We start from the raw sequence: 26,213 nt of genomic DNA on the forward strand, positions 1-26,213 counted from the left end.
CTGAAACATGTCCAGGGAAGGGCCATGAGGATAATTAGAGGGTTGGAGCACCTCTCCTATCAGGACAGACTGAGGGAGCTGAGGCTGTTCAGTGGAGAAGATAAGGCTCTGAGACCTAATTGTGGCCTTCCAGTATCTGAAGGGGGCCTATGAGAAAGCAGGTGAGAGACTTTTTAATGTGTCAGGTAATGATAGGACTAGGGGGAACAGAACAAAACTAGAAATGTGTAGATTCAGATTGGATGTTAGGAAGAAGTTCTTCACTTTGAGGGTGGTGAGACACTGGAACAGGTTGCCCAGGGGGGTTCATCCAGCCACATCCAGCCCCATCCCTGGAGGTTTTTAAGGCCAGGCTGGATGTGTCTCTGAGCAACCTGATCTAGTGTGAGATGTCCCTTCCCATGGCAGGGGGTTTGGAACTAGATGATCCTTGAGGTCCCTTCCACCCCTAACAATTCTATGATACTACGATTCTATAATAAAGCTATTTATTTAACTCTGCTTCTGATTAAAGTGTCATCATGGTCACTCTAGACAGGGAATGTTGCTATATGAATATGTTCTGTGGTTTCATTTTCCATACTTCTTTCATCTTACAAAGCAGATACATTTTCTTTTATTAATTAGGCAAATTGATCCCATGGTACACACCAGCTTTGCTGTTTCATGACTGCACTTAAATTAGATTGTTCTATCACTATTAGGAAAGTTCTTGCAGCAAGTGAATAGTTTTGATTGACAGTGCATGAAAGTCAATGCTGAATTTACATGCCTTAAGGAAGTTTTGCATACTTTGTTTTCACTCTAACAAAGGGATCCATCACTACCTTAATTTTAATAGTCATTCCCAGTGTTTAATATATAGCTGAATGACAATTCAAATACATAATATCCATACTGATAATCAGCTTTAAATTTGTCTTTTCAATATAATAACCCTTACAATCTTGATTATATTTCAGATGTAATAATTTGTTTGAATTTCTGGATGGTCAATTTCACTATATGATTTTAAAAGCCTTTATATATGTAACATACTTTAAAATAAGTAACTGTTGCATAAATAGATGACTAATTTTCAAAGGAATAAGTTAATATCAATTACAGAGTTTCTTCTATTTAACATTTTTTTGTGTTACAGAGTTTTGTCATAACATTTACTGTAGCAGTCATGTACTCTACTATGACTGCACTTTAAATCAGAGATGTTTCACTGAAAAGACTGAGGTGGTATCAGGCCCATCTTCACATCTTTCATCGCTGATAAAACCAAGGCCTTGTCATTTCTGTATTCCTGGTTTCTAGATCTGAAATGTATTTATTGCAGTTTGATTTTCTGATAGGGCAGTGTCAGGCTGCAGCTTGAAGCTCTGCCTGTTCAATTGAGGATGGGAGCCCAGAGATCTGAGAAGAGTTAGGTCCTTAAAAATACTCTCTGAGAAGAAGATGTGGGAGTTGTTGACTGTTGCAAAGCTGCCAGGTATTGGTGGGTGAGGTATGAACAATTTACAGCCCAGCATTTCTTTGACTCTCCTCAGCTGCCAGTAAATTCTGTAAAGTTGCCACACACACAAAAAGCAGTGGCTATAAGAGAGAGTGTATACTAGCACTACAGCTGTGTAATTGCAAAAAGTAAAAAGCAGACTATTTATACACATAAAACCAGCTTAGGTACTCTGCTGACATTTTGGATCCCTATTTGATAAGTTATTTGTGAACATACAGCCAAGGAGCATTTTAATCCCAAAAAGTATTTTAAAAAGGCAAATATGAATACTAGTCTGGATAAATATCCATAAACATGAACACCTAGAGTAATTTTGAAGGATGTTTTTCTCTGTTTATGCCATGGACTTGTTGACAAATATAAAACAGTTCTTTTGTAAAGCGTAAAGTATTACATCAGGGAGCACAATCACTATCACACGTAAGACACTGATAACATAACCAAGCATGACCTGCCATCTATTTACCCCATGCAGCCAATACATATGCCAACATTTTAAGCTATATTCATGTTGGCAAGCTAACAATTCTGTGTAGTGAACAAATTTCTCAAATATTTGCAAACAGTGCAACTAAGTCCAGCAACATTTTTTCTGAAAGCTGTCTGAATTTCCGTCATTCCATTACAAAGTCTGTAGAACAAATTGCATTGATCCTAGAACTTATTTTGTAACATTTCTTTACCTCCTTATTGGTGGTTTTATGTGTACAGTCTTGGTATGCAGTCTTTTCTCATAGTAAAACCTTCATCATCTCATAAGGAAATGGTCATTCAAAATGAAGAATCAATAGCCTATCACTGCTGTATGCCTGAAATCTATACACTTAAGGAAGGTTAAAATATTGGTGTCCAGACTGACTGTGTATTTTTGAGGGTGTCAATAAATCAGTTCTCTGCATGGTTTCCATTTTGCCGTGTTTTCCACAGCTATGTGACAGGCAAATGACACTGAGGTTTGACTTTTCAAACGAGGATCAGAGCATTGGCACGTTTCATTTTCTTGTCCTCTTCATTTCTGCTGACTGGCTAACTGGCTGATGTGAGTTGGTTTGGGACAGTAAAACAGACTAAATCACTCACTTGGAGACAAGCAAGAAACCCCATAAAGCCATTCAGAATTTGGTCTTTTTACTGATTTCAGTCCTGTCTACCAGCTGCTTCCCAGAAGTGCTAAAAACTTTGTCCTTTCATTTCTGGGTAATTTTCATTCCCTTCTAGTTTCACCAAAGCAATAGCGTAGGACAGCTGGAAAATCTTGACTGCTTGCAGATGTGACATAAATTAAAAGTCAGTGGGAATAGCCATGCCTTGCAAGAATATTCATTATTTTATCAGTGAAAATGAGCAGGGACAGAAACAAGGTTGGTAACATTTCTGTAGCCTGACAGGTCGTTTCTTCATGGACATAGAATCCACAAAACCATCTTAAAAGAAAAGACAGCTTTAAGTATTCAGGACGACAAATAGATTGGAATTAGACAGCAGCACCTGTTAGAGGGCTGTTTAGTTTTGCCGGGAAATAGATAAAACAATCCGTTTTGCCAGCGCATCGGGAGGTAGCAGGCTGCGTTCTCTGGAGTCGTAGCTCCTCCGCTGCCTAGTGTTTCAGATGTGCCCAAGGTGCACGATCGCCATCTAGTGCGCACTGTAAAGTACGGAAAAGCAGTTTCGTAGCCGGCACAAAAACCTGAGATAACTCTGATGTGGTAAGGCAAGGCAGTCAATAAACACAGATTTCATATGCAGAAAATGCTGACGTTAACGACATATCTAAGCTTAATTGTTTGGGGTTTTTTGGTGCATTTTTAGTGTTATTATTTATTTCTCCCATGGAATGATTACAGATCACATAGCACAAAGCTATTAGTAAAAGACACCACCTTAACACCATGTGTTTTCTTCCTCTAATAATATGGGATTCTGAATCCAGAAGCAAGAAAGTAGCATATAGTTAGGAGGAAAGGATTCTATTTCCAGGTATAGTCAGTTTTCCATATGACCTTTTAGCTCTGCTTCTTTAACTTTGCAGCACTATTCAGTGCACCGCCTGTTTCATTTAGGTCCATTCACAGGCTGAGCTGATTATAGTAAGAGCTGATGTCACAGAGCATGGTGGTGTCGCAGAGGTGCGGAAAATCCTGTGTGTTTACAAAACATGCATACATACAAAATACACGATGTAAAATAGCTTTCCTGCCTAATGATACTATTGTGTTATTTTGTGAAAATAAACACCTTCTCTATTCCTTAGGTATTTAAAAGAGAAGCTTTTGGCAGTAGCACACTGTGGTCAAGATGTAAGCCCTCTGATCTAGTAAAGGACACTATTGTTGCTGATATACAGAATACTGACACCTGTGGAAAAGGCAGATTTTGCCATTTAATCTAAGGGAATATGACAGATTTCACTAGGGTTTCACAGCATCATCGTGTTTGGCTTTTTTGTGATGGATCCCACTATCACTTAAAATTTTGATACTTTTTCTTCCTCTATATGGCTTTGAACATGGTTAGAAAAACAGCGTGTGCTGCTGTGAGAGTCCTTCTAATAGCCTACACATTGGCATTGGAAAGATGTAGCCAGATACTAAAAAAAATACTCAGAAAAAGTAGAATTGGTTGCTGATTGTCTTTAAATGTAACTTTTAGAAGAGCAAAAACATGCATAACAGCAGTTCTTAACTAAGAACTACTTTGATGTCAGCTAAGAACTTACTACTGTGCCTTTATTCTGTATCCAGTTGAAAGAGCATTTACAGAGGTAGTTAACTGCATGGTTCCTGGCATCAATACTGAAAGCTTTATTACTTTCTAGTCACATATGTTAAGTAAGAATATATATTCTTAGTGGTGATTGCTTTCTAATAGCCTTAAGAACACCTGCACCAGTCATCTGCAAGATATATTTTTCACTTCGGTGTCACAGATGAACACGTATTATTTTAACTGAGTTAATTGTGCATTTTTGTCTGTTCACAGCATTGCTTTACTGCGGCAGATGGCCCAATGTATGTGTTATAAATACTTTGCATGACATCTCCTCTATTTTACTAATCTTTGCTGTGACTTTCCCATTGGTAATGACTAATGGCAGTTTCCTAGCCAGCAACTTTTAATAGACTCCCTTTTATTTTTTTTAATTCTCTGCCTGTCCTCAACAGCACTGCTTTGTTCAATAATTTAATCAGTTCAGAAACAGTATAATATTAGATAATTGAACCATTACTTTATGAATTTTTTAAAATCAAAATACTCATAGAGTAATCACTAATGAATATTTCAGTATTGAGAGGGACCACTGATTTTTCTGAAGGAACTGAAAGGGTTTTCCTGTGTATGCTTGAAGGCTTTTTCTTTCCTTTTATTATTATTTCTGTCCCTTGGCCCTGAGAACCATATGCAGTAAATAGAAAGGAATCCAATTACCAGAAAAATTAACAGACAGGATTAACATTTTTTTCCTACTCAGCATGACCGTGTTAACCATTCAACACCTAAATACAAAAGGAGCAAGTTTATACAGGAGAAAAAAAAAAAAACTCCTCTCATCAGTGAAAATTTATCCACAAAAGGACTTGTGAAGGCAAAAAGACTTCCAGGTTCATCCCACCTGTGTTAGCAGAAAGAAACCACGATGCGGATTCTGCCAATTCAGTGGGAGAATATCAGTGCAGAGCTCCTTATAAGTTGGTGTGAGGTTTTGGGAAACTCCTGGGAATTTCCTACTAGAGCAAATCTTTCTCTGTGAACAGGATCAGGCATTTGGTGGGTTCATGCTTATGATCTATGTGTTGCTAGCAGCTGCTATGTTTTGCTCAGCGCAGTGCTCCTCATGCTCCCTCCCTTTGATCCAAGATATTTTGTGAACAAAGCAGCAGTGGAGCAGAGCTAGCAGGAGGGTGTAGGACAATTCCTTGATTTCACAGCAGTTTGTGGGATTTTGCAGTTTAATTTCACAGTTTAATTGTGTTCCCTCTCAGGAAAAAGAAAAAACAAAACCCCAGCAAACTATATTACTTTAAACAAGAATGCCATATGAGCCCTAACCACAATCTGTATTTTGAAGCTTTCCTTGCAGAGATAAAGCTGAGAGCTGGCTGAAGCATATGCTCACTCAGACATTAGGATGAGTTTGAAGTTTAAAATGAGTAACTTCATAGCTTTTATTCAAAAATGGTTTCTTCCCCTACTCCCAGAGTCTTGTAGTAAGTTCAACTTTAAAATGTTTTATAGTTTTTTTAAGGCAACACATGTATGTTAAAACAGCTACCCTGGATACCTGCCTGAATGTCAAAACTGTTCTGTAGCTTATTGTGCTTGCTTAACTGTGCTTGCTAATATTGGGCACCTTCTCAGTGTATTGCTGCTTAGTCAGTGTTGCTGATGCTATAGTGATTCCTTTCACCTACTGAATGTTGATCCTGATAGTTGTAGTTAAAACTGCTTTTTTTCATAGATGCAGCTGAAGTCACAAGATGGAATAGATTCTGTCGTTGGAGACATTTGCATACTGCCAGTGAACCCATCTAACAGATTTTGCATGTGTGTCCAGGGAGAGAAGGGAGTCAATCTGGTTTGATAGAAAACCAAATTATCTTCAATCACAGAAGGAAGAAACACACAAAAAAAAAAGACATGAAAAACTTCCCTTTGGAAGAGGAGGGAGGAGGTGATACTCTTTAGGGGAATAAAAAAATTAAAATAGAATAGATAAAAAGATAATTGTTTGTTGATATTGAAAAGTTTTAGAGGAGCTTAATGCCACACATTTTCTTTTTCCCTCTGACAGGCACAAGCATATTTACTGTTTATGAAGCTGCCTCTCAGGAAGGCTGGGTCTTCCTTATGTACCGAGCAATCGACAGCTTTCCCCGATGGCGTTCATATTTCTATTTCATCACCTTAATTTTCTTTCTGGCCTGGCTCGTTAAGGTACTGGAAAATGTGTTCTTTTAAACTTGTGTGCTACATAGATCATCTTAGAATGAATTTCTTCTCTTTTCCACTTGCTGAGTTTTGTGTTTGTCTTTCATATTTGTTTTTCAGAATGTTTTCATTGCAGTCATCATTGAAACATTTGCAGAAATTAGAGTGCAGTTCCAGCAGATGTGGGGGTCCAGGAGCAGTACTACCTCAACTGCCACCACCCAGGTGAAACACCTAAGATGCTGAGATTCTCTGGGGACTAAGTTTGGTTTATTTTATGAAAGAATGATAAGCAAAGAATTCCTTGTTAATTATTATTTTATCTGGATTATTTTACTTTGCTACATATATTTTAAGGTTGATGTGGAATTTTCATATAAAATTAAATTCTATGTTATATTAACTAAGTAGGCTTTCTTGAAAAGTTTTAATATCGGTCTCTCTGTGGCTAGGCATGGTACCGCTATGTTTTTATGTTCTTTTAGCGAAGTAGGATAATGCTTTTTTTTATCATGTCATTGATGAATTTGGAATTAAGGTTGCTATGAGTATCACTTTCTGTGCCGAGAGCTGAAATTGCAAGATGTAGCTGGCAGAGGTGAAAAGATAGATGAAGTGTTTGGGGAAGCTGATCAGGAACTGAGAAGGACACGTTGAGACCAAGGAGGAGTGAAATGCCAAGGCAAGAGCCATGCTGATGGTCGAAGTAGCCACAGAAAGCGAGACCCTGAGTATGAGATAATGGGCAGGAAGAAGCAAGCCATGGTATGAAGAGTATTATGTGTGGGATGGGTAGTATAAAAGATTCAGTATGAAAAATAAGGACTAGTAGACTGATATTTAAATTCTCCCACTCATTATTGTATCAGTCAAATTATGTATCTTGAATGGACATAAGGCCAGGCTTTCCAGGCTTTCCAAGCTTAGTGCAGCTTGCCAACTATAAGAGGGAGAAGTACCTGCAAGTACCTGCCTGCAAAACACCATTAGGAAGATATCTGAGAAATGTACCCACGAGGAAATTTTTTTCTAACCTCTGTAGCTATAGATTTTTATCTTTTTAAACCAGTGAATTTAAGTGTTTCAAAATTATTTATTAAATACTTTTTAATATTCCTGTGGATAGTTCTATAATCCATATATAAATCTATTCCTTTTCTACCTGCTGCTACATTTTTCACCTCAAATAGACTTTGTGGCAATAACAGAAATAATTTCTACTCTGTATATGTCTTTGTCAGAGCAGAGTTGGTGATACCAATTTAAAATCTAACAAAAAAAAGGACTTTTCTGCATGACACATGCCTAGCCCTAGCAACATAATGTTTATTTTGTCTCTAATGGGGCAAATTCCTGAGACATACAGGCTTAGCTGGTATACTCTGCACTAGAAATTATACCAGAGAGGTCAATGTAGGGAAATGTAGGGAAACTGAAGAAGTGTCCAAGACAAAGAAATTTCAGAGATAAAAGGAAACAATGTCATCATGCTAAAGAATATGAACATATTGAATTTGAGTTGCATCACAAAAAATAAAAATAGCATGTTGGCTGCAGACAAGTGAATAGTTACTTTGTTCCTTGAGTCACTGACCTAGTGGAACATAAAGGGAGTCCAGCTTACTGAACTACAAAAACAATTAATTTCTTTCTGTGTTAAGAATAGCAGAAAATTTCTTGGAGGGTTTCCTGTTGAAAGCACCAGATAAAAATTAAAAGCCTTCTGGTTTTGTGCATGAATTAACCTTGAGAAAAAACAACATCTTTCTTCATTTGTTCACTTCATAAATCATTAAGCCAGTCTCAAAACTTAGTCCTATACAAAAGAAGATGAGTGTCCAAGAGTCAAATTCAAGGAAAGATTCTCTGGAGAAAGATTAAAGGACATTCTTCTAAACCACATTAGCTCTGCACATTAAAGCATGATACAAAGAGGAGTAACTCAGTGCTGATCTAAGCTGGCAACTCTTTCACAAGGACTCAGTAGCATTACAACCCTATTTATATGACACTGTCCCCAGTCTAATGAGCACCTCTCTCAGGATGGCTTTTAAGTTTCAACCATGCTGCTGTGGCTGTGTTCTTGAGGTGACTTGTTTTGAGTGCTGGGCATCAAGGAAAAGATGAGAGTGAGGTGGGAACTTCACCACACTTCATTACGTAGTTTATGCAGACCTCAGGTGCCAATTCAAAATGCTAGAGCCATTCATTTTCTTTCAAGGACATTTTCCAGGAGTGTTAATCACTTCAAGACATGGTTTCTTACTGTTCCTTACATCCACCAATCTGCATATTTTTATGTCCTAATTTCTGAGGAAAAACATCACAAAATAACAGAAAAACACAAAACCAAACAAAACTGAATACCTATGCATACATTTCCAGAGGTTATTGGTACATTAGCACTAAGAGGCACACATTATGTGGAAAAAGAAAATGTTGGATTTTTTTCTCTAGCAGTAATAACCAATTAACTCAAATCTTAAGGTAGCTATCATCAAAATGTATGCAGGTCTTTAAAGTGAATGTATTAGATTTAATTTGTATTTATTGACATGCAAAAGGTTTCTGACAACAGTTTTCCCTTTAAAGATGTTTCATGAAGATGCTGCTGGAGGTTGGCAGCTTGTGGCTGTTGATGTGAATAAACCCCAGGGCAGAGCTCCTGCGTGTCTACAGGTACAATATTGCTTCTCAATAAATCAGTGTGTGTAACCAGCACCAGTCAAATGTTGGCATAAGGAGAGATTGTGGTAAGAAATAGCTGCGGTAGTTTTACTCATAAATTTTGTTAAATCCATTGCTTTCTGCAGTGTAGGCTTTTGATTGCCTATCACAGATCAACATAAAAAAAAAAACAAACCAAAAAAAAACCCCACACCCAAAGGCAGAAGGCTCTTTTGTGTGTGTGTGTTTATGAGAGAGAGTTTTTAGGTATTTTAAATATAAAATACATAAGTAATCTCCTTTTACTTCTCAGACTCTATACACAAACAGATTCCACTCCTAGGTTATTTACATCAGGAATGCATGTTTATTGTCAAGAAGCATGACTAATGATAATAAACAGAGAAGTAGTTCATTTCTCTTGTTATATTTTTAAAATAGCCTACAGGAAAAGGGGGAAGAGGCACGTAGGTAGTAAGCTACACGGTGTTTGAAGCTTCCAAATTTAATATTCTCACTTGGATATGGGTGAGTTTGTAAAAGTTTATCCTCATAGTTTATAAAGATCCAGACTGAGATAAGCAGTATTTTTATAAATCCCTTCTCATTGCAGCACATTGTGTAGCAGCTCAAATGTTTATTTGCAAGTTAAATAATCTCAAACTTGCTTCAGAGGAGAAAGCCAAACCTACTATAGCAATCTGATAGTATGGTGTTTGCTGGCAGTTTTGGTTATGTTTGGCTTAATATGTATGTAAAATACGGCGGCTTGGCAGCATGTATATAGATGAATATTAAAACAGCAAGCACCTTTCATCTCCTCCTCAAATATATCTGCTTTGTCAAACTACTGCTGTATATTTAATTATAGCATATGCCTTCACTGATGCTTTTCTCTCTTCCTGAGTTTAATCCTTGACTTTGGTAGCAACAGCAACATAGTTCATGGTGTTTTCAAGTAACAGTCTCAGATATGTGGATAAAATGTAGCTGAAGTCACAATAAAAACTAATCCAGGTCTCTTCATGTCTCTCGGGAGAGCCCAGCTGCCTTTACAATGGGCATATGGCATATGAGCAGAACAGAACCAGCATGGTTACTCATATGTTTTCAAAGAACTTTAGCTCAGATACGTAACTAGGATTCCCTTTTTTTTTTTCAGAAGTGGTTGGAAGTGGAAACATGAAAAATTAGATAACACTATGGTTTCTGATTTTGACTTACAAATCTATCCTAACGCGGGGCAAAGGGGCTTTTTATTTTGGTATAACAATTTTACATTTGGTTGAGGCTTTTGTTTGTTTGTTTGGGGGTTTTGTTAGTTTGATTTGGTTTGTTTGGGTTTTTTTAAGTATCCTCAAAGGTACTTTGGTACTTTGTGGTCTTTTGTTACTTACTGTCACTGTTTCCCATGACTGACATGAATTTTAAATATTGGTTTTCTTTTGTCATGGAAAAATAATCTTCATGTTTTCCATTTCAATATGAACCATTTGGCATGAATGCATGCTGAGGCTCCCACATCGTCACATTATTTCATTGTTGTTAATAATCTAACACACTGCAGTGTGTTAGAACTTCCTGCCTACCATGATTTACTCCTACCAGCACAGTAGGAACCTCTCAGTTCACAAATAAAGAAAAACTGAGGCCAGGTTCCAGAAAAAAATCCTTTTAAAAGCTATTTGAGGAGGTATTTGCCCCTTTAATCCCACATCATGTTTCTGATTCCTTTTCTGTTAATTTTAGAGACTGCTGATGTTTTGTCTTTCCTTCTTTTTGACTTCCTGTCTGCAAAGAACTGTAATACACACATACTCATTTAAAGCTGAACTAGAGAGGTTCAACTTGTGTCTTCCATGAAACCGTGATTAGTATTGCTAACACCAAGTAATGACATCTTCAGTCTTCTCAATAGATAATTTTGTAGTGAACAGAGAAAATCTGAAACTGTTGGTTCTTGTGGGAAACAATGGATCAGACAATCATTACCTGTTCATGCTAATATTTTGGGGGTTTTTGTCCAGCAAAAATAAAACTAATATCTGGAAATGGAATGAGGTTCAGAAAAAGCTTAGGAATACTCTGTGTGATGTGTCAGCAGAAATGGAAGTGGTCACTTACTCACAAACTATATGTACTTGTACTGATATAAAACCTTCAAAAGATTAAAAATACTATATTCACTTTTAATCTTATGTGCTCCATCTAGGGAAGCGTATTATTAGCCAAATGTGTTACAGAATTCTGCACAATTACAGAAATTTAGAAAGACAGACAAAAAGATCTAAAGTAACATCAAAAGAATGAAAACACGTTGTGGCGGATTGAAGTTTTCCCCAGCATTAACTTTTAGCCAGACTAACTCAGTTAGAAGCAAATGAAGCTATATTTACAAGCAAAAACTACACTCTACAATGGAATGAAATGAATATGTACAAAATACACAGTATTTACAGTATTATACAGACATTTACAATTAGCAAACAACACAAAAATCCCCCTGGTCAAAAAAAGACCAGGGAAGCTGCTCCACTGCCCCCCTACCCCAAGCCTCCCAGATTCCCCTGTACCGAGAGAGAGAAGCTGAAAGAGCAGTATTAGTCTTATCTCAAGGCCAGCCAGAAACAGCACATTATCTCCCAGGCAAAGCAAAACAGCCAAGATCAGAAGAGATGATAAAAGGAATGGGAATGGAAGTGAAATGTGAAAAATTGTTACGATACAGCTTCTCTTAACCCAGACATTTATCCAATGAATTTGTTCAGAATAATCTTTTGTTTTTCTCTTTATGCCCAATAGTGATTTATTTATATTTTTCTACTTTTCTGCTCAAAATTGTCAGGTAAATTTTAAAGGCATAGCCTAAAACTACCAAACATGTGGAAGATGAATGTAATATGGCCAGAGATGTAGGAATTGAGTGGTTTACCAGTTTCATAATGGATATATTCAATGAGAAAAAATGCAACAAAATGGTATTTGGGAATTTTCACTGCAGGAGTAACAGAAAAGAGCACAAGTGGGTTTTCTCCTTTTTAATGAGAAGTAATTATTGATGCACTAGAAAAGTGTGGTAGTCTATTTACATACTAATTTTCCCTTTATTGGTACTTTGGAATCAAGGAGAAGTTATGCCTACTCAGTTCTACAGTGTCTTTCACTAAAGTAAATACATATATAATACATTTATTCCAATTAACTGAAATCCTTTCTTACAGTGAAAGAAAAATCTGCTCTTTCAGTTAGCTAAAATTCAATTTTGATTGTAATGAGGTTATGAATTGAGTATATTATATTAGTTTATTCAGAAGCAGATTAAATTGAGTACAAATCCTAAAATTCTGAGGCTATCATTAAAAAACACCCCACATCTATTTTTTTCAATGCCCTATTCTCATCTAGCCTAGGAATTGCATCAGTTAACAGAAGCTTGGGTGTTTCAGTGGTGTACGTGGGACTTGAGACAGTACTGAAAACCATCTCTATTAGTTTTGCTGAAAACCATCTATGTTAGTTTTATTGAGGAGACTTGGGAGCAGAGTATGTAAAGTAATGTAAATGTAATCTGTTAGTTTTGATGAAATAAAAACATTTTTTAAAGTGAGATGGAATAGAAGATTCTGCAGAGAAACTAAAAATATTTGTGACAGAAAAGCACACACAATAAAGTCCATCCCTGTCCAACCTTCCTATCCTTAGTGTGTATAGGAAGATAATAAATGTTAGGCATTAAGAAAATACTTTTTTTTTTAAAGGGACTTCCAGTATTTTCCATTTGTTGAAATGTTGACTTGTACTCTGAGGATTCAAAAAATGAGCTGTTGTTAAATGTGTGCACAGTTTCAGCTTTATGCTATTTCAGATAGGGAAGGTAAAGCTGTTGTCATCCTTTGCTGCCTATGCAATACCTTTTTTCGGGGACTTTAACCATGGTAGCAATGAATTTACTCCTGGAACACCTTAGCTCACTGTCTCATTTGATTATGTAAACTGATACTTAGTTTATGTTAGTAAAAGAAGTCATAAATTCAGACAAATGAAATTATTGCAGCTTGTCTAACTGAAGAAAGGAGGGGACCAGGCAACTAAAGTGTGAATGTGCTGGTGCTGAGGTGTTGAGAATCACTGTATTTATCTGACACGAATTTAAAAGACTCTCCTAACACTGGGAAACTAAACATATTTTGCCTGTATACATTTTTTGCATACTTGAATTTACCATTTTTACTGAAAGGGGCCTGAAAAATAGTAAGCCTCATGATGTAGATACCAGAGAATACATAAAACTAGCAGGCAAACAATGCATTCACCATATCTCCAAAACTGGAGCGTATCAGAAATAGGCCTATATAGATCATCCTCTGAGTTTCTGGATATCCTTTTATGCCCTCGTTCTCTGTCTTGCACTTCAGCAATCATTCATTTAGGGGCTTTCCAAAATGAATGTTAAATTTAGGCCATTATATTTAGTATCCATTGATGGATTTATCACTTTTCAATTTGTCTGACCTTTTTTTAAACTCATCATTTTGGCCTCAAGACATCTTGTAGGAACAAGTTACTTAAAGCAACTATATAGCAATATAACAGATTATAATTTAGGAATTAATTTGCTGATATTACTGAAAAATTACAAGAAATGTAGTGCAAAAAGTATTGTTTGTAATTTTGAGGTGGATGCTCCTTTTCAATATGAATTTGAAACAATGAAGGTTGGCAAAGACAAGATCACAATCTATTGCAACATGCAATCAGTAACAAGAGGAGGGTGAATGTGTCTAAGGATGATAAATACCAAGTATGGGGGATGTTTGGTTTCTGTTTGTGCTTGTGTATACAAACAGAATTATCAGTGGTGAGAACATCTCAGAAAGGGAAATAGGCTGAATATCAGGAAGGACTGTTAAAAAAAGAGACTAGCATATTTAATGACAAGGCTGTAATTTGTAAGACAACTTTCAAACCTCCCATAGGCAGCATTGTGGCCTTAACAACTGTTAATTAGCTCAATGATTACTCGATTACTTTTGTAATTTTGTGCTTGTATTTCTCTGCTATTGTATATGCGTGTGTAAAAGAAAAGTAATTTCAAGGGGATGCAGAACTGCAGCTTATTTCCCTTCTACAGAAAATCAAAGTTCTTTTCTCCCTTCATCCCTTTGTCACTTCCTCCCTTCCTCTCTATCTCACTCCTCTGTTTTGCCTGCCTTCTTTTCCTCTATAACCATTATATCAAAGCACATATGTTAACAATGATCTAGAGACACAGTTCTTTTGTGTTGTTTTCTTCTCCACAGTTTTCTGCTTACTTGTGAACTGTCTGCTCTTGTTCATTACAGTCAAAGTAAATTACTAGCCACAGTTGCAGCAATCTAACCACAGAAAGTAAACAAGAAAGAAAATGTGTTAGTGATTTCTCTGGTTTGCATTTAAAATAAAAACCATTTCATGAACATGACTTCCTCATCTTGAACATGTAATCTTCCTGCAGACTTAAAGTATCAGAATCCCATTGCAAAGAAAAAACAGCAAAGAGGAGTTAAATTATGATTAATATTATAAAAGGGTAGCAGTTTTCTTTGAAGGGAGATGGGGAGCTACTGGAGAATCAATGGAGGGCTACAAAGATGATTATGGGACTGGAGCATCTCTCTTGCAAGGAAAGGTCGAGAAACCTGGGTCTCTTTCGCCTAGAAAAAGGAACCTGCCTGGATGCATTCCTCTGCAGCCTGATCTAGGTGTATGTGCTTTAGCAGGACGGTTGGACTAGATGATCTCTGGAGGCCCCTTCCAACCCCTACCATTATGTGATTCGGTGATTCTATGATTCTGTGATTTGGAATTTGTCTGAGGCAGTAGGTTTTCAAAGTCTTTGTATGTCAGTTATGGAAGCCTTGGCTGACCCTGTTAATCAGACAAGACCTCTGAACTTGCTCTTATTTTTGGATAAACTAGAAATAAAACCTTTTGTGTAACTCCTAGTTTTCATGTGAGGCCTTCACAAGTAATATGTTTTGCAGAAAGAATCTTAATAAATCTTGACCGTCTTTCACACAGGCTTGCACAGTTCACCAATAAATGGCATTAAGTAGTGACATCATGGTCAAATTAACAAAATAAAAGTCTCACAAGGTAAAAATATACAAGTTGTTAGAATATTTTTAAAAGGCTTCTTTTTAACTCTCAGTCTTTTTTCTGTTATCTGAACAGGCAGAGTTGACCATTTTTCTAGCATTCTTTTCAGCAATGGACTTTAATACAACTTGTACCCATAATCTGCACTTGGAAATTTTGGGGTACATCAGTGACAGGAGATTGTAGAAACTATTCAGTAAAGCCACTAAATTAAAGTTCAGCTGAGTCTCATTTAGAAAATTGTATTTCTGGGGTTAAATATGTCCAGCGTTTCAAATCCCATCAAACTGAAAACAGGTATTTAAATTGTCATGTCGCTTTTTTGTGTGTTTAGCACAATTGCAGCAATCAAAGCATTGGAAGCAGCAGCAGCGTGTCTTCCTTTGGAGCTATAGCTTGGATGTCAAATCTGAGCAAAGTGGAAGACTGCAGAGTCTTAGAATAAAACTACCAGGGTTTGATTTTTTTTAAATTCCCTTTATGTTTTCCTCCCAGTATTTTCCATATTTCTAAGTTTCTCAAAGAAAGGTCTCTTTTCACTAGGACTGCAAAGTACATCATGTACTACAGCTCTGTAGGTTGTTACAGTGTTCTTTATAGATGTTCTTTTTAGGTTTTTGGAACTTAAAAATCATGTTGTGATACCTTTTCTGTTACTGTTGGGGAGTCTCAAATCCTCTGGGTTCCTCAGTAGTCAGTGGAGGGAGTCATTCCCATCATGAATCTGAAGATAATTCTAATTCTTCCATACAAAAATACCCAAACAAGTGAAAACAAAAGAACAAACCAGCAACCAATAAATTATGTTTATGTTCTTGTCTCAGAGCCTTCAGACAATGTACAAAACAACTGTCACAATGAGTCCCTTTTATAGACTCTTACTATCTTTATTTTTCTAGTTAATGAGAGCCAGGATGACTACTTGGCCCAGAGGCCATCTGGCGTTGACCTGTTATCACCCTGTATGCATTCAGGCATCAGCAAAACGCTAAACCGATGTTTTAGAACCCCAATGGCCTGTATTCCTGTGGCACTGCTGGTGGCTGTGGCCATGGTTAAGCCAGATACCACTTCTAGACCAACCAGTATGTATTTCTTTCCATGTGATGGTTTGAGGGGACCAACATAATCAATCTGCCAGGTATTTCATAGAGTTTTATTCTGACTGATACGTTTGGCTGGTGCTTGGTTTGGGTGATTGGCCTTGCCTGAGTGACCCCTTTTGATGCGAAGCCACTCAGCCAACCCTTCCCAATCTTTCCCCTCACTACTCACCGCATGAATGCGTGCCAGGTCATCCACTTGCTGGTTCCATTTCACAGCAAGGGTGTCTTGTTTGGAGTGTCCTTTGATGTGAAGGTGAACTGGGCCTTGTCCTCTTCTCACAGTTGGACCATGAAATACATGTCCTTGATGTCCATCACAGGTGTGGGATGCAGATTGAATGGCTGTTACTACAGAGGTCGGGCTTGGGACTGCTGCAGTGAGAAGGGTTGTGTTCCTATTCTGTCATCAGTAGTCAACTGTTAGTCACCACTGTCCGTTAGGCTTTTGCACTGGCCAAATTGGAGAGTTGTAGGGAGGATGCATCCTGTAGATGATCTTCCTCTGCTCCAGGTCTGCAATTACTCCTGAGGTGCCTTGTCTGGATGCCAGTGGTAATGGATACTGGTTAATGCAGGTGATGGTAGACTGGGGTAAATCAGGAGCAATTTGCAAAGTGTTAATATGAACAGTCTTTGCCCCTTTTGACCCCATGCTGTAGAAACCAAAAGACCACAGGGAACCATCAGGGATATACCATCTTTTGCCAGCTAGAACATCAAATCCTAAGATATTCCCAGGGTAAGGGCTCAAGGCAACCTCCACCAAGGTGCTACACTTGTCACCTGGGAGCTATAGCCTTGCTTTAGCCAAATGGCAAATAGTGGGTGTGCCTGTTGTGAATATGCCCTCAGAAAATGAGCGGCAGATATACCAACGAAAATATATGTTAAATTTATTTACAAACTCCGTAATGGGGTATTTACAGTTACCCTTCACAGGTATTGATATCTGGTCAGTGAAACAGTCTTTACAGAACGTTTGTGTGTGGGCAATTGAATCAAACAATTCACAGAACTTAGAATCAAAACTAATTCAGAAAGCGGTGGTGGGAGGGGTTGGTCGGTGACCGGCAACCCTCCACTCGGGGCAATCTAAATGCTACCTTATCTGGAAACTCTATAAAGAAAGGCTTAACTTACAAGCTGAGGACTTTGTGAGGTCTCCCCTTAATAATATTTATAGTCCAGAAACGTGGCACGGATGTGCTGTAGGACGGAGACAGGAAATGGCACCGGCCGCGTGGCTGCACCGCGTGGCTGCTGCTTCTCCCAGGACACAAAGGTCTCCCACTCGAGGGGGGCTGTGGCAGGTCAGCGACGCTGGCTCACACGGGCTGCTGGCGTTTCTCCTGCAGCAAGGGATCGCGCAGTGGTCGATCCCACGGGATACTGTCCACGGCACCGCACGCAGCTGGGTGGCAGTGGCAAAGGAGCGTGAGGTCTCTTGGGGCACTGGCTTAAGTCTTGGGCAAGGTGAACCACGGCAGCACTGGCACGCACACACTCACAGGCTCCAACGCGATGTGGGGGGGCTCATTTACCAAACGACCCCTATTTACCATTTGCCCCAGTGAACAGTGGTCCAATGAGCATTCTGTTGCTAACGCAAGATTAACCAATGGACTAACACCTACCAAATACGGTGTAAGTATATGCTATACCCAGGCTGTTTACCTGGACTCAGTGGCGCCAGGATCCCCCTTGCTGCCCCCAGAAAGGAGGGGGAAACAAAGAGGCTTAATACTCAGAAGAGTATGTTCCAGAAATGTTTGGGGCACAATCCTGACCATAAGCATCCTTCACTACAGTGCCTAATTTTAATTCCCCTACAGGATGGCTATATTCCCAGTCCCTTTGCCTGCTGCACATTTAAAATGCTGATTTGTGCACCAGTATCAACAAGGAATTTAATGGCAGTTCGGGTTGGTCCCGTTGAAATTAAAACAAAAGGTTCCAACTTATCAGACCAGTGCAAGGCCTATACCATGCAATGAAAGAGGCCTGTGACAATCATCACAGTACTTAGTTTTTTGGCACCTCCTTGGAGCTTTGGTGATGAGGCGTGAATGGGTTGTTCACAACAGCAGGAGAATCTGCAGTGGAAGAACTGCCACTATTACTCTCATTGCCACTGCTGCCACTATGGCTTTGCTTCCATTTACCAGTTCTGTTCAAAGCCTTAAAGGCAGTTGACTTAATGTGCCCCATGGTCAGGCTTTTTAATACATGCTCAGGTATCCATAAGGAAAGAGCTTGCTGAAACCAATCTCTAGTCAGTGAAGTTTGTTTCCAGCTGGAGTGATGTCCTTGGGGTTTCCCGGGGTGATATCTGTACTGGTTTGGGCTGCTGTTTGGACTTGAGTGGGCAACTGCCTGTGTTTGGCACACTTCTAGTTTTTTACTACGAGGTAACGCTCTGTGGCTGGCTTTGTGGGTACCAGCACGATATCCATTCCCAGAAGGTGCATGAACTGGGTAACCAACAAGATCCCCATAGTCTGCTAAGTCCCTTAACAGTTCTTTCCATGTCGGGATGTGCTCACAGGAATCATCAGAGTGCTTTTTCCTTTTAACTGCCTGTTTAATCTGCTCCATTCGATCAATTAAACATCCCTTAAAGGCATTGGGCACTCCTTGAATGAGAGATTTAAGCTTTTTGGGGTTAATGGGTGCATTTAAAGGGGATGCATGGAGCCCTCGTTCATGCATAGCTTGAATGCGTGACATTTTTCTTACTGCTGCAGAGAGTTCAGCTGAGGTCTGTATCTGTATGACCATGGGTTCGTCTCTCTCAGAGGCATCTATGCCCCGAGCCCAATAAGTGATTCGGGCAGTCAGGGAATAATTCCCGTCAGGTCCGGGACTCAAGAATACATTCGGCCCCCAGTCTGTATCAGCCTCTTCAGCACTTAGGAAAAAAGAGATCCCCACCCATGGCTGAAACTGTATACAGAAAGTCAGTAACTGTTTCATTTGGCTCATGGGATAATTTTTCCTGCAATTCGCTTAACTGAGTTGCAGAATAAGAGTGAATCTGTGTTCTGGTGGTCCTGCGGCCGCTACGGGCTGCCATGACTTCCTGCCTAATGATAGAGGGAACGTGCCGTAAAGTGACTTACTCCTCAGAGCTTGAGTTGTCTGTGTCACTAAACCTAGGGAAAGTCTCTGCTGGCCAAAACCTTGCTGGTAGTCCACAGCTGCCAACCGATCTCCGGTCAGGTCAAGCTGGGTGGCTACTCTGCAGATAGACTGGCTGCAGAGTTGGCAAGCGTGGCACAGCATAAGCAGTCACTGAGGCTGGGTCTGGATGTGTGGCTGGCAGCAAAATGCATGGGGCCACTCTTGGTGGTGCTGATGCAAAGCCCAGTTCACGATTCTTTACTGAAAAGCCCCTCTCTTTCAGCTGAGCCGTGGGCAGAGTTATCTTATGTGCGGTGGCTGGGCTAAGTGCACAAGCAACTGGCACACTGAACGTTCAGAGGTGTTTTGTGCAGCACGTATGGGCTCAACACTGAATATGCTGCATGCGGATCAGCTAAATTGCAGTCCACTGCCTGTGGGACATACGGGCTTGTCCCAGGACAGACTATGCAGCCAGTGGAGCGGTTAAATTATCCGCTGCCTGTGAGATGTAAGGGCTTCTCCCCGGATAGGCTGTGTATACAGCTGGTGACACTGCTATATTATAATCTGCTGCCTGTGGGACGTGAGGTCTTGGCACAGGGTATGCTATGGGCGGAGCCAGTAGAGCAGCTGGTCTCAGTGAGGCAGGACCCAAGTGAGCGCTTGGTGGCTGGCTTTGTTTATCTTTAAAGATGCATGCCATGTGCCATGTCAGCCATGCTGTGTGTTGAGCTAAGGACAAAGCCAATGTGCCTTCAGCTGTAAGCTGCTCAAAATATTGTGCCCTGCTAAAAGCCATTTTAGGGCCTGTCCCTTCAAAGTCCTGTTTGTGGGATTGTGTTTCAGGCTGTTTGTAAAAAGACAGCACCAGGGACTGAGCTCTGGCGGTCTGGACCACCTTGGGGCTGTGTGGTCTTTTGCTCAAGCTTTTGGATGAGCTGGGATTAGAACCAGCACTCAGTTCTGTGATTGCTCTTATGGCAGCTGATTTGCAGCACAAATAAACCAGCAAATTCCGTATGCTTCGCCCCTGACCTTTCTGGCTCTTTTTCCAAACGAAATATCCTCTCCTCAAAAATAGGGATTTTTTCCTCATTAGTGCTAAATTCAGCTGGCCCTTGGATAATACAGGCTCCCAAAGTTATGTCAGCTAATTTACTGGCACTGTTCTCTGCATTTTTACAATTTTGTTTCACCCATTCCAAGTCTGAGACTGTTAATTCATAGACTAATTTATGTAAAACCTTCACAATTTGACACCCTGCTCGCTGTGCCATTTGATTTAGTCTTATATCAACTTGATAAGCTGGAAATATGATAAAATATTAATATGATTTATTAAATCTAAAAAATAATTATATTTTCCAAGCCAATTTGATTCAGGTTCATTTGCCCAGTCAATGATAGGTTAATTACACATGATAGGAAGCTAATAATCAGTATAATAACAGTCCAGAAAAATCAGAACTTGGAATACAGAGGAACAAACTGGAAATTTCTTATACATGTGAAACCAACAGAATACTGCCTCAGGTGGTGAGACAGACCACCTCAAGTTTACAATGGAGATAACCAACAGGTAAACAAGCTTTAAACCTTAGAAATAACCAGGTAAATTAGTGTAAGCTACTCATGAATCACTGAGTTCTTAACTACCAAAAACTTTGCTGGATGAAGTGATGTTCTGAGTTCATAGTTATAGTCCAAGGGTCAGGAATAATCCAAAATTAGAGGACGTGAGAGAGAGGGAGACACGCTGCTGTGGCAAAGATCTAGGCACTATGCTGCTAGGACAAAAAAAGCTAATTGCCCTAAAGACAGGAGCAATTAGGTACTTGTCACCGCCTTGAATCCCATTAACAGATGGGGGGAGAGAAGACGAGAGAGAGAGAGAGAGAGAGAGAGAGAGAGAGAGAGAGAGAGAGAGAGAGAGAGAGAGAGAGAGAGAGAGAAGAACAATGGACATATGAACAACGAGCATGTGGGCTCTCGAAAATCTTCCCCTATAAATTCCCTTTTTGAAAACCGAATAGCCCAATGGCACATTAGCTATTCAAATCCCGCCAATCAGTTCAAAATGTTTTCTGGCAAGCAAAACTACACATGCCTTCTCTCATAGCCTCTGACATGTGCAGTTGCCTCTCTGAAACGTGAGGCTCAGGGTACAGCTTCCACCCCCTCCAGGCAGCCTTAACAGCACCTGCCTATTGGCTCCTCAACCTCAATTTGGATCCTGCAACAGAGAGGGAGGAGAGAGGGCAGTGGCTCAAACAGGTTTAGCTGGCTTGTTAATGTCTCCTCCAGGTCAGACATATACTACAGCCTTCCATACTTCCTTTTCCAGAATAAATTGGTCACACCCACTTTACATAGTGCTTGGCCCTTTGAGTCTTTTGGGCCTCTGTGGTATCCCTGTGTCCTTAAGGGACGTCATTAAGGGCCCCTGCATTTTTTTTTTTTTTTCATATCTGAGCTTCCAAAATAATGTAAGGGTTGTTTTGTGGCCTACAAAGACTTCTGTGATGTTAGAGGATTGTACAGAATGGAAAGAGCCACACTGGATGTTGTTTTAAGGAGAATTAATCAAAGAGGTCCAAACCAGAGCCATGCAGCCAAGCTAGCAATTAAGCAGACTGGATATGTCAGTCAGTTTTTCTAGTTGTTTCTTGGCTTTAATTCCTTTAGCAGAGTAAAGGTACCAGATGGTACCAGAGAATGAGTTTTCCTCAGATTACAAGTTTTTAGCAAATTACTTCATAACATGGGGACAAAAAGGATACAGTAAAATACTTAGATGCAGAAAACAAACATGCCTGGTTGTTAATGCTAAATATTTTAAAGGAGTGAGTAGAGAGGGCAGAAAATTAGGATAGAATAGAGCAGGATATGCTCTATATGGTATAAACAAGTATGGCTAAGACTAATGGGATAAAATTAAGAGAGAGAATTTATGGGGAACAATGAATATAATTCTGTGCAGTGTTTATGTGGGATCAGGGAAATGCTCTCCAATGGCTGCAGCCATTGTCAGGCCATGCTGGATAGAATGCTAGAAAATAATTCTGCATTGGTAGGGATAACTACAGTAGATACTTCTTTTACTCTCTCATATCACAACTGAAAAACTGGCAGTCAGCTATATTGGTTTCCTTCCTTAGCTTTGCTTTTTATCTACACAAGAGCCTTGATCTTTCCACCTTAGCTCAATTCAGAGCCATTATATGGGCTTCCTTTTCTCAGGACAGTTGGCAAAACACTATCATGTTCTTTCCTAGAACAGAATAGGCAGTTGTTCCTATGAGCAGGAATGCACATTTAACTTACTTTAGATATTTAAAACTGAGTCACAGAAGGTTATATTTAGTGGAGAGCAGCAGGCACCTTTGTCAGGTAATTTCTTTGCTAGTTGTGACAGATTCTTTTTGTATTTTTATAAGCTTAGACCTTACATGCTATTTCATATTTCCAGTATTTCAGGATTTTTCCTTATTGCTCTCCACAATAATTTCCATGTAATCCTCAACTTACTCTTTGAGTAGTAGCTTGAGACATCATACTTTAAGTGCCATGTGTTATTTTGCCATTATGCCACCTGGTGTATATAATTATGTGGTGACATTTTATTAATTGCACAGTACCCAGAGTGTATATAAATAATTTTTTCTTCTCTATCATAAACTTTTCATAAAAGTTCAGCTAGGGGAAGCAGATACACTAGAGGGTTTGATTCCAGAAAGTGTTTTACTACAGACACTGCTAATATAGCAGAGTTGGTAGTACATGCACAGCACATTTCCGGCCCCCACTTCCTTCAGCAGGATCCTAGATAACTCAGAAGAGGAACAGGGACACTAATTAGTGGAAGTAAAATTTCCCAATGCCTCATAGCTTAGAAGGCACCACTAATAGATCCAGTAAACAATAGATTCAGCAACCTTTTTGGTCTATGTTGGCTGTCCTTAGCCAAGATTGATAAACGTTCACTGCTCAGACCTACTCTCTCTCATCCATTTAATCGCTGCTACTCGATCAGAACTCATAAACATATTTCTTCACTCATATATGTAGACATCTTTATGCATGCCAGTCACTGACCCAGGGCAGAGGCAGCTGAAAGAGCTCTCTGAGCAAGTTTGCTATTGGTGAACAATCTCATGCTCTTCCTCTGGGAAGTAATCTGAATCATTTCTTCTGTGTGGCACCTTGCTTTTCTGCTGAGTGCATGCCTGTTGCATGCTTTGTGGAGCCAGAATACCTTCTGTACTGCTCCTTTTGCATAGATGAAATCTTTTCCTGTTAAAGCAAATGGTGCTTTGTGCACTGCCAGAAATCAGACAGTCTTTAGTCATACCTACCCACAGCTAAGTGTTTTGCTGAGATCACGGTACAGCTGTTTGTTTGGTATGCTTCCACTGTACCTTCATAGCAATCATTCTGCTAAACACTCAAAGATAAGCTTGTTTGAAAGGCAAAATTTTTGTGACCATAAATACTTCAAACCAATCTGTTTTTCTTACAATTGTACATTAACCCTTTCAAGTAAAGTTCCAATTTAATAGAAACACAACTATAAAGCACAACCTTTGAAAATCACAGCAGGACATGGCAGCAAGACACAGAAAATTTGCATTTTCTCCCTGAAGTCAGATACCTTCAAAATGAGGAACACTCTACTAGTGATTGACTAGGAAAAGTTTCAGAAAGCTTGACTGGCATAACAAAGTTTCAGCAGTTAGATGCCAAATATACTTCTCTAAGGAATTATGTAACTGCCTTAACTGTGAAGCTATCCTGCATATGCCATTCTCTGTCTTACTGATACCATATGTTGCAGGATATTTTGTCTACTGATATTTTGTCTACTGGCCTACAGCTCATGGAAGTTCACTGGAAAGTTCAGGACTTTGGTGACCATGTCATTAAAGATTGTATTATGGCTTGCACACACCAGACACAGATGACCTTAATTCCAGCGTTCTCCAATTCACAGCTTTATAGATTTAATAACATTCTGTTGCTACCAGATTTACTTTTAAAAAGAAGTAATTTTCAACTAAGAAGCTATTAAGCATACAAGTCCTCATTTTGTTTCCTGAAAACCAGTAGTTTGTTCATAAAAAATAACCAATTCAGCAAGCGTAGGCATTCAAGTCAAGACTCACTAAAGTCATTCCAATTTGGATTAGTTTGTGCCCCAGTCCTCTTACTGATGCTATTTGCATGTTTGTAGAAAGGTAAGGGTTATAGATGTGAGTCTGGTTTACACTATGTCTTGTCATGGATAGCATTTGTTTTATTTCTGTGAGACAAGGGAGCACAATTTCTTTTTCAGGGTCACTACTGAGCATGCTTTACGTGGAGATAATTCATAGGGATGTGGATGAAGTCAGACAAGATGTAGCTATGTTACAGCATTAGGATCTCACAGCTTATGCCAGGAGACTTTGAGGTGTCAGTGAGGAAGCATCCTTCATGGGATGATAGGAGTAACATCCTGGGTAACAGAGCAAACTGAGTAGAGTTTATTGCAGCTGGGAATGCTGGTCGTTGAGTTAACTAAAACCAAACTTGGAGCAGTGATCTGCCTGCAAGGATCCTTGGGCTGCGTACGATACAGAAATACCAACTTTGGCTTGCCAGAGCCAAAGCTAAGCAGAGCAATTGCTGATGCTTGGAGACCTTCTACCTGGCTCTCAGAAAAAAGGCGAGGAGGAAAAGGGGAGTGATAAGTGCAGTTTTATTCGCTGTCTTGATTCTCCAGATTTTCTCTCTTTCTGATTGGGGAGGTGCAGAAGGGAAAGAGTAGAACCCTGACAGCATCAAACTCAGCACTGGCTGTACTGGAGAAGGTTTTAACACTAATGTAAATGTACAGCATTTGGTTTAGAGTTATTAGAAATGGCAGATTGGAGCAAATCTAAGTGCCAAACAGTCTTGAAACAAATACTCTAAACCCATCTTGCTACATGTTCTTCCTTAAAAACATGAAGATGTAGGGGCGTATGGGAGAAACTAGTGGTTTATTTCTAAAAGTTATGAATATAATGAAAAGAGGGAGTTCCTTAAATTTACTACAGCTACAAGAAATTTGCCTTATTGCTTATGCTTAATGTTAAAGAAATTTCTGGAATACTGGAATTAATGGTGCACTGTTCTTGGAATTAATGGTGCACTGTGCTTCAGCAATTCCAGGAACTGTTTTGTAGCCATTTCATTCCTTCAATGGAACTTAGATATCTGTATCCACTTGACTGATTTGATCTCTAAGAAGGCTGTTCCACATGTAAGTATGCTGTGTTTTCATAAACTAGTAAGGAGCTTATATTGAGATAGATAAGTATATGTACAAGGCCCATAGTGAATGCTTTTCATGGTGATTATGCAAATATATTCAACTAAAAACATTACTAAGTGGCATTATCAGTTAAACGAAAGGACAGTAATACCAGTGAGTGTAGATGAACCAATGTAGCTGTTTTTGCAGATCATTTGGAAAATTGTTTATAGTAATGATAGAGCTGAAGTTCCTTTTTCACAAAAACATCCGCATGGTAAGTCAGTGTACAAATTATGCTGTGCACGCCATGTCAGGTCAGCAGTAATCGTGAATAAATAACCAGTAACTGATTGTTCAAGAGAAGAATGCAAAGGCTGAAAAACTGACTATAACTCGTGTCTTAGAAGAGAATGTGTGGCAGTGATGGATGTGATTTTAATTTAAATGTTTTTACTTTTTGCACTTGTAG

The 26,213-nt window shown here is 39.2% G+C and overlaps 1 protein-coding gene across 3 annotated transcripts in view; it reads left to right on the forward strand.

Annotated features, from left to right (window-relative positions):
• The window catches only part of NALCN (sodium leak channel, non-selective), a 240,213-nt gene that overhangs the window by 82,579 nt on the left and 131,421 nt on the right, over nucleotides 1–26,213 (forward strand). For all 3 annotated transcript variants that reach the window (XM_054162907.1, XM_054162905.1, XM_054162906.1), the window contains 3 exons: nucleotides 6,297–6,439; nucleotides 6,554–6,658; nucleotides 9,026–9,112. In XM_054162907.1, coding sequence (XP_054018882.1) covers nucleotides 6,297–6,439; nucleotides 6,554–6,658; nucleotides 9,026–9,112 — 335 coding nt within the window. The remainder of the gene's footprint in view (nucleotides 1–6,296; nucleotides 6,440–6,553; nucleotides 6,659–9,025; nucleotides 9,113–26,213) is intronic.

This window comes from Dryobates pubescens, chromosome 7 (assembly GCF_014839835.1).
Source record: "Dryobates pubescens isolate bDryPub1 chromosome 7, bDryPub1.pri, whole genome shotgun sequence".
NCBI lineage: Eukaryota > Metazoa > Chordata > Aves > Piciformes > Picidae > Dryobates > Dryobates pubescens.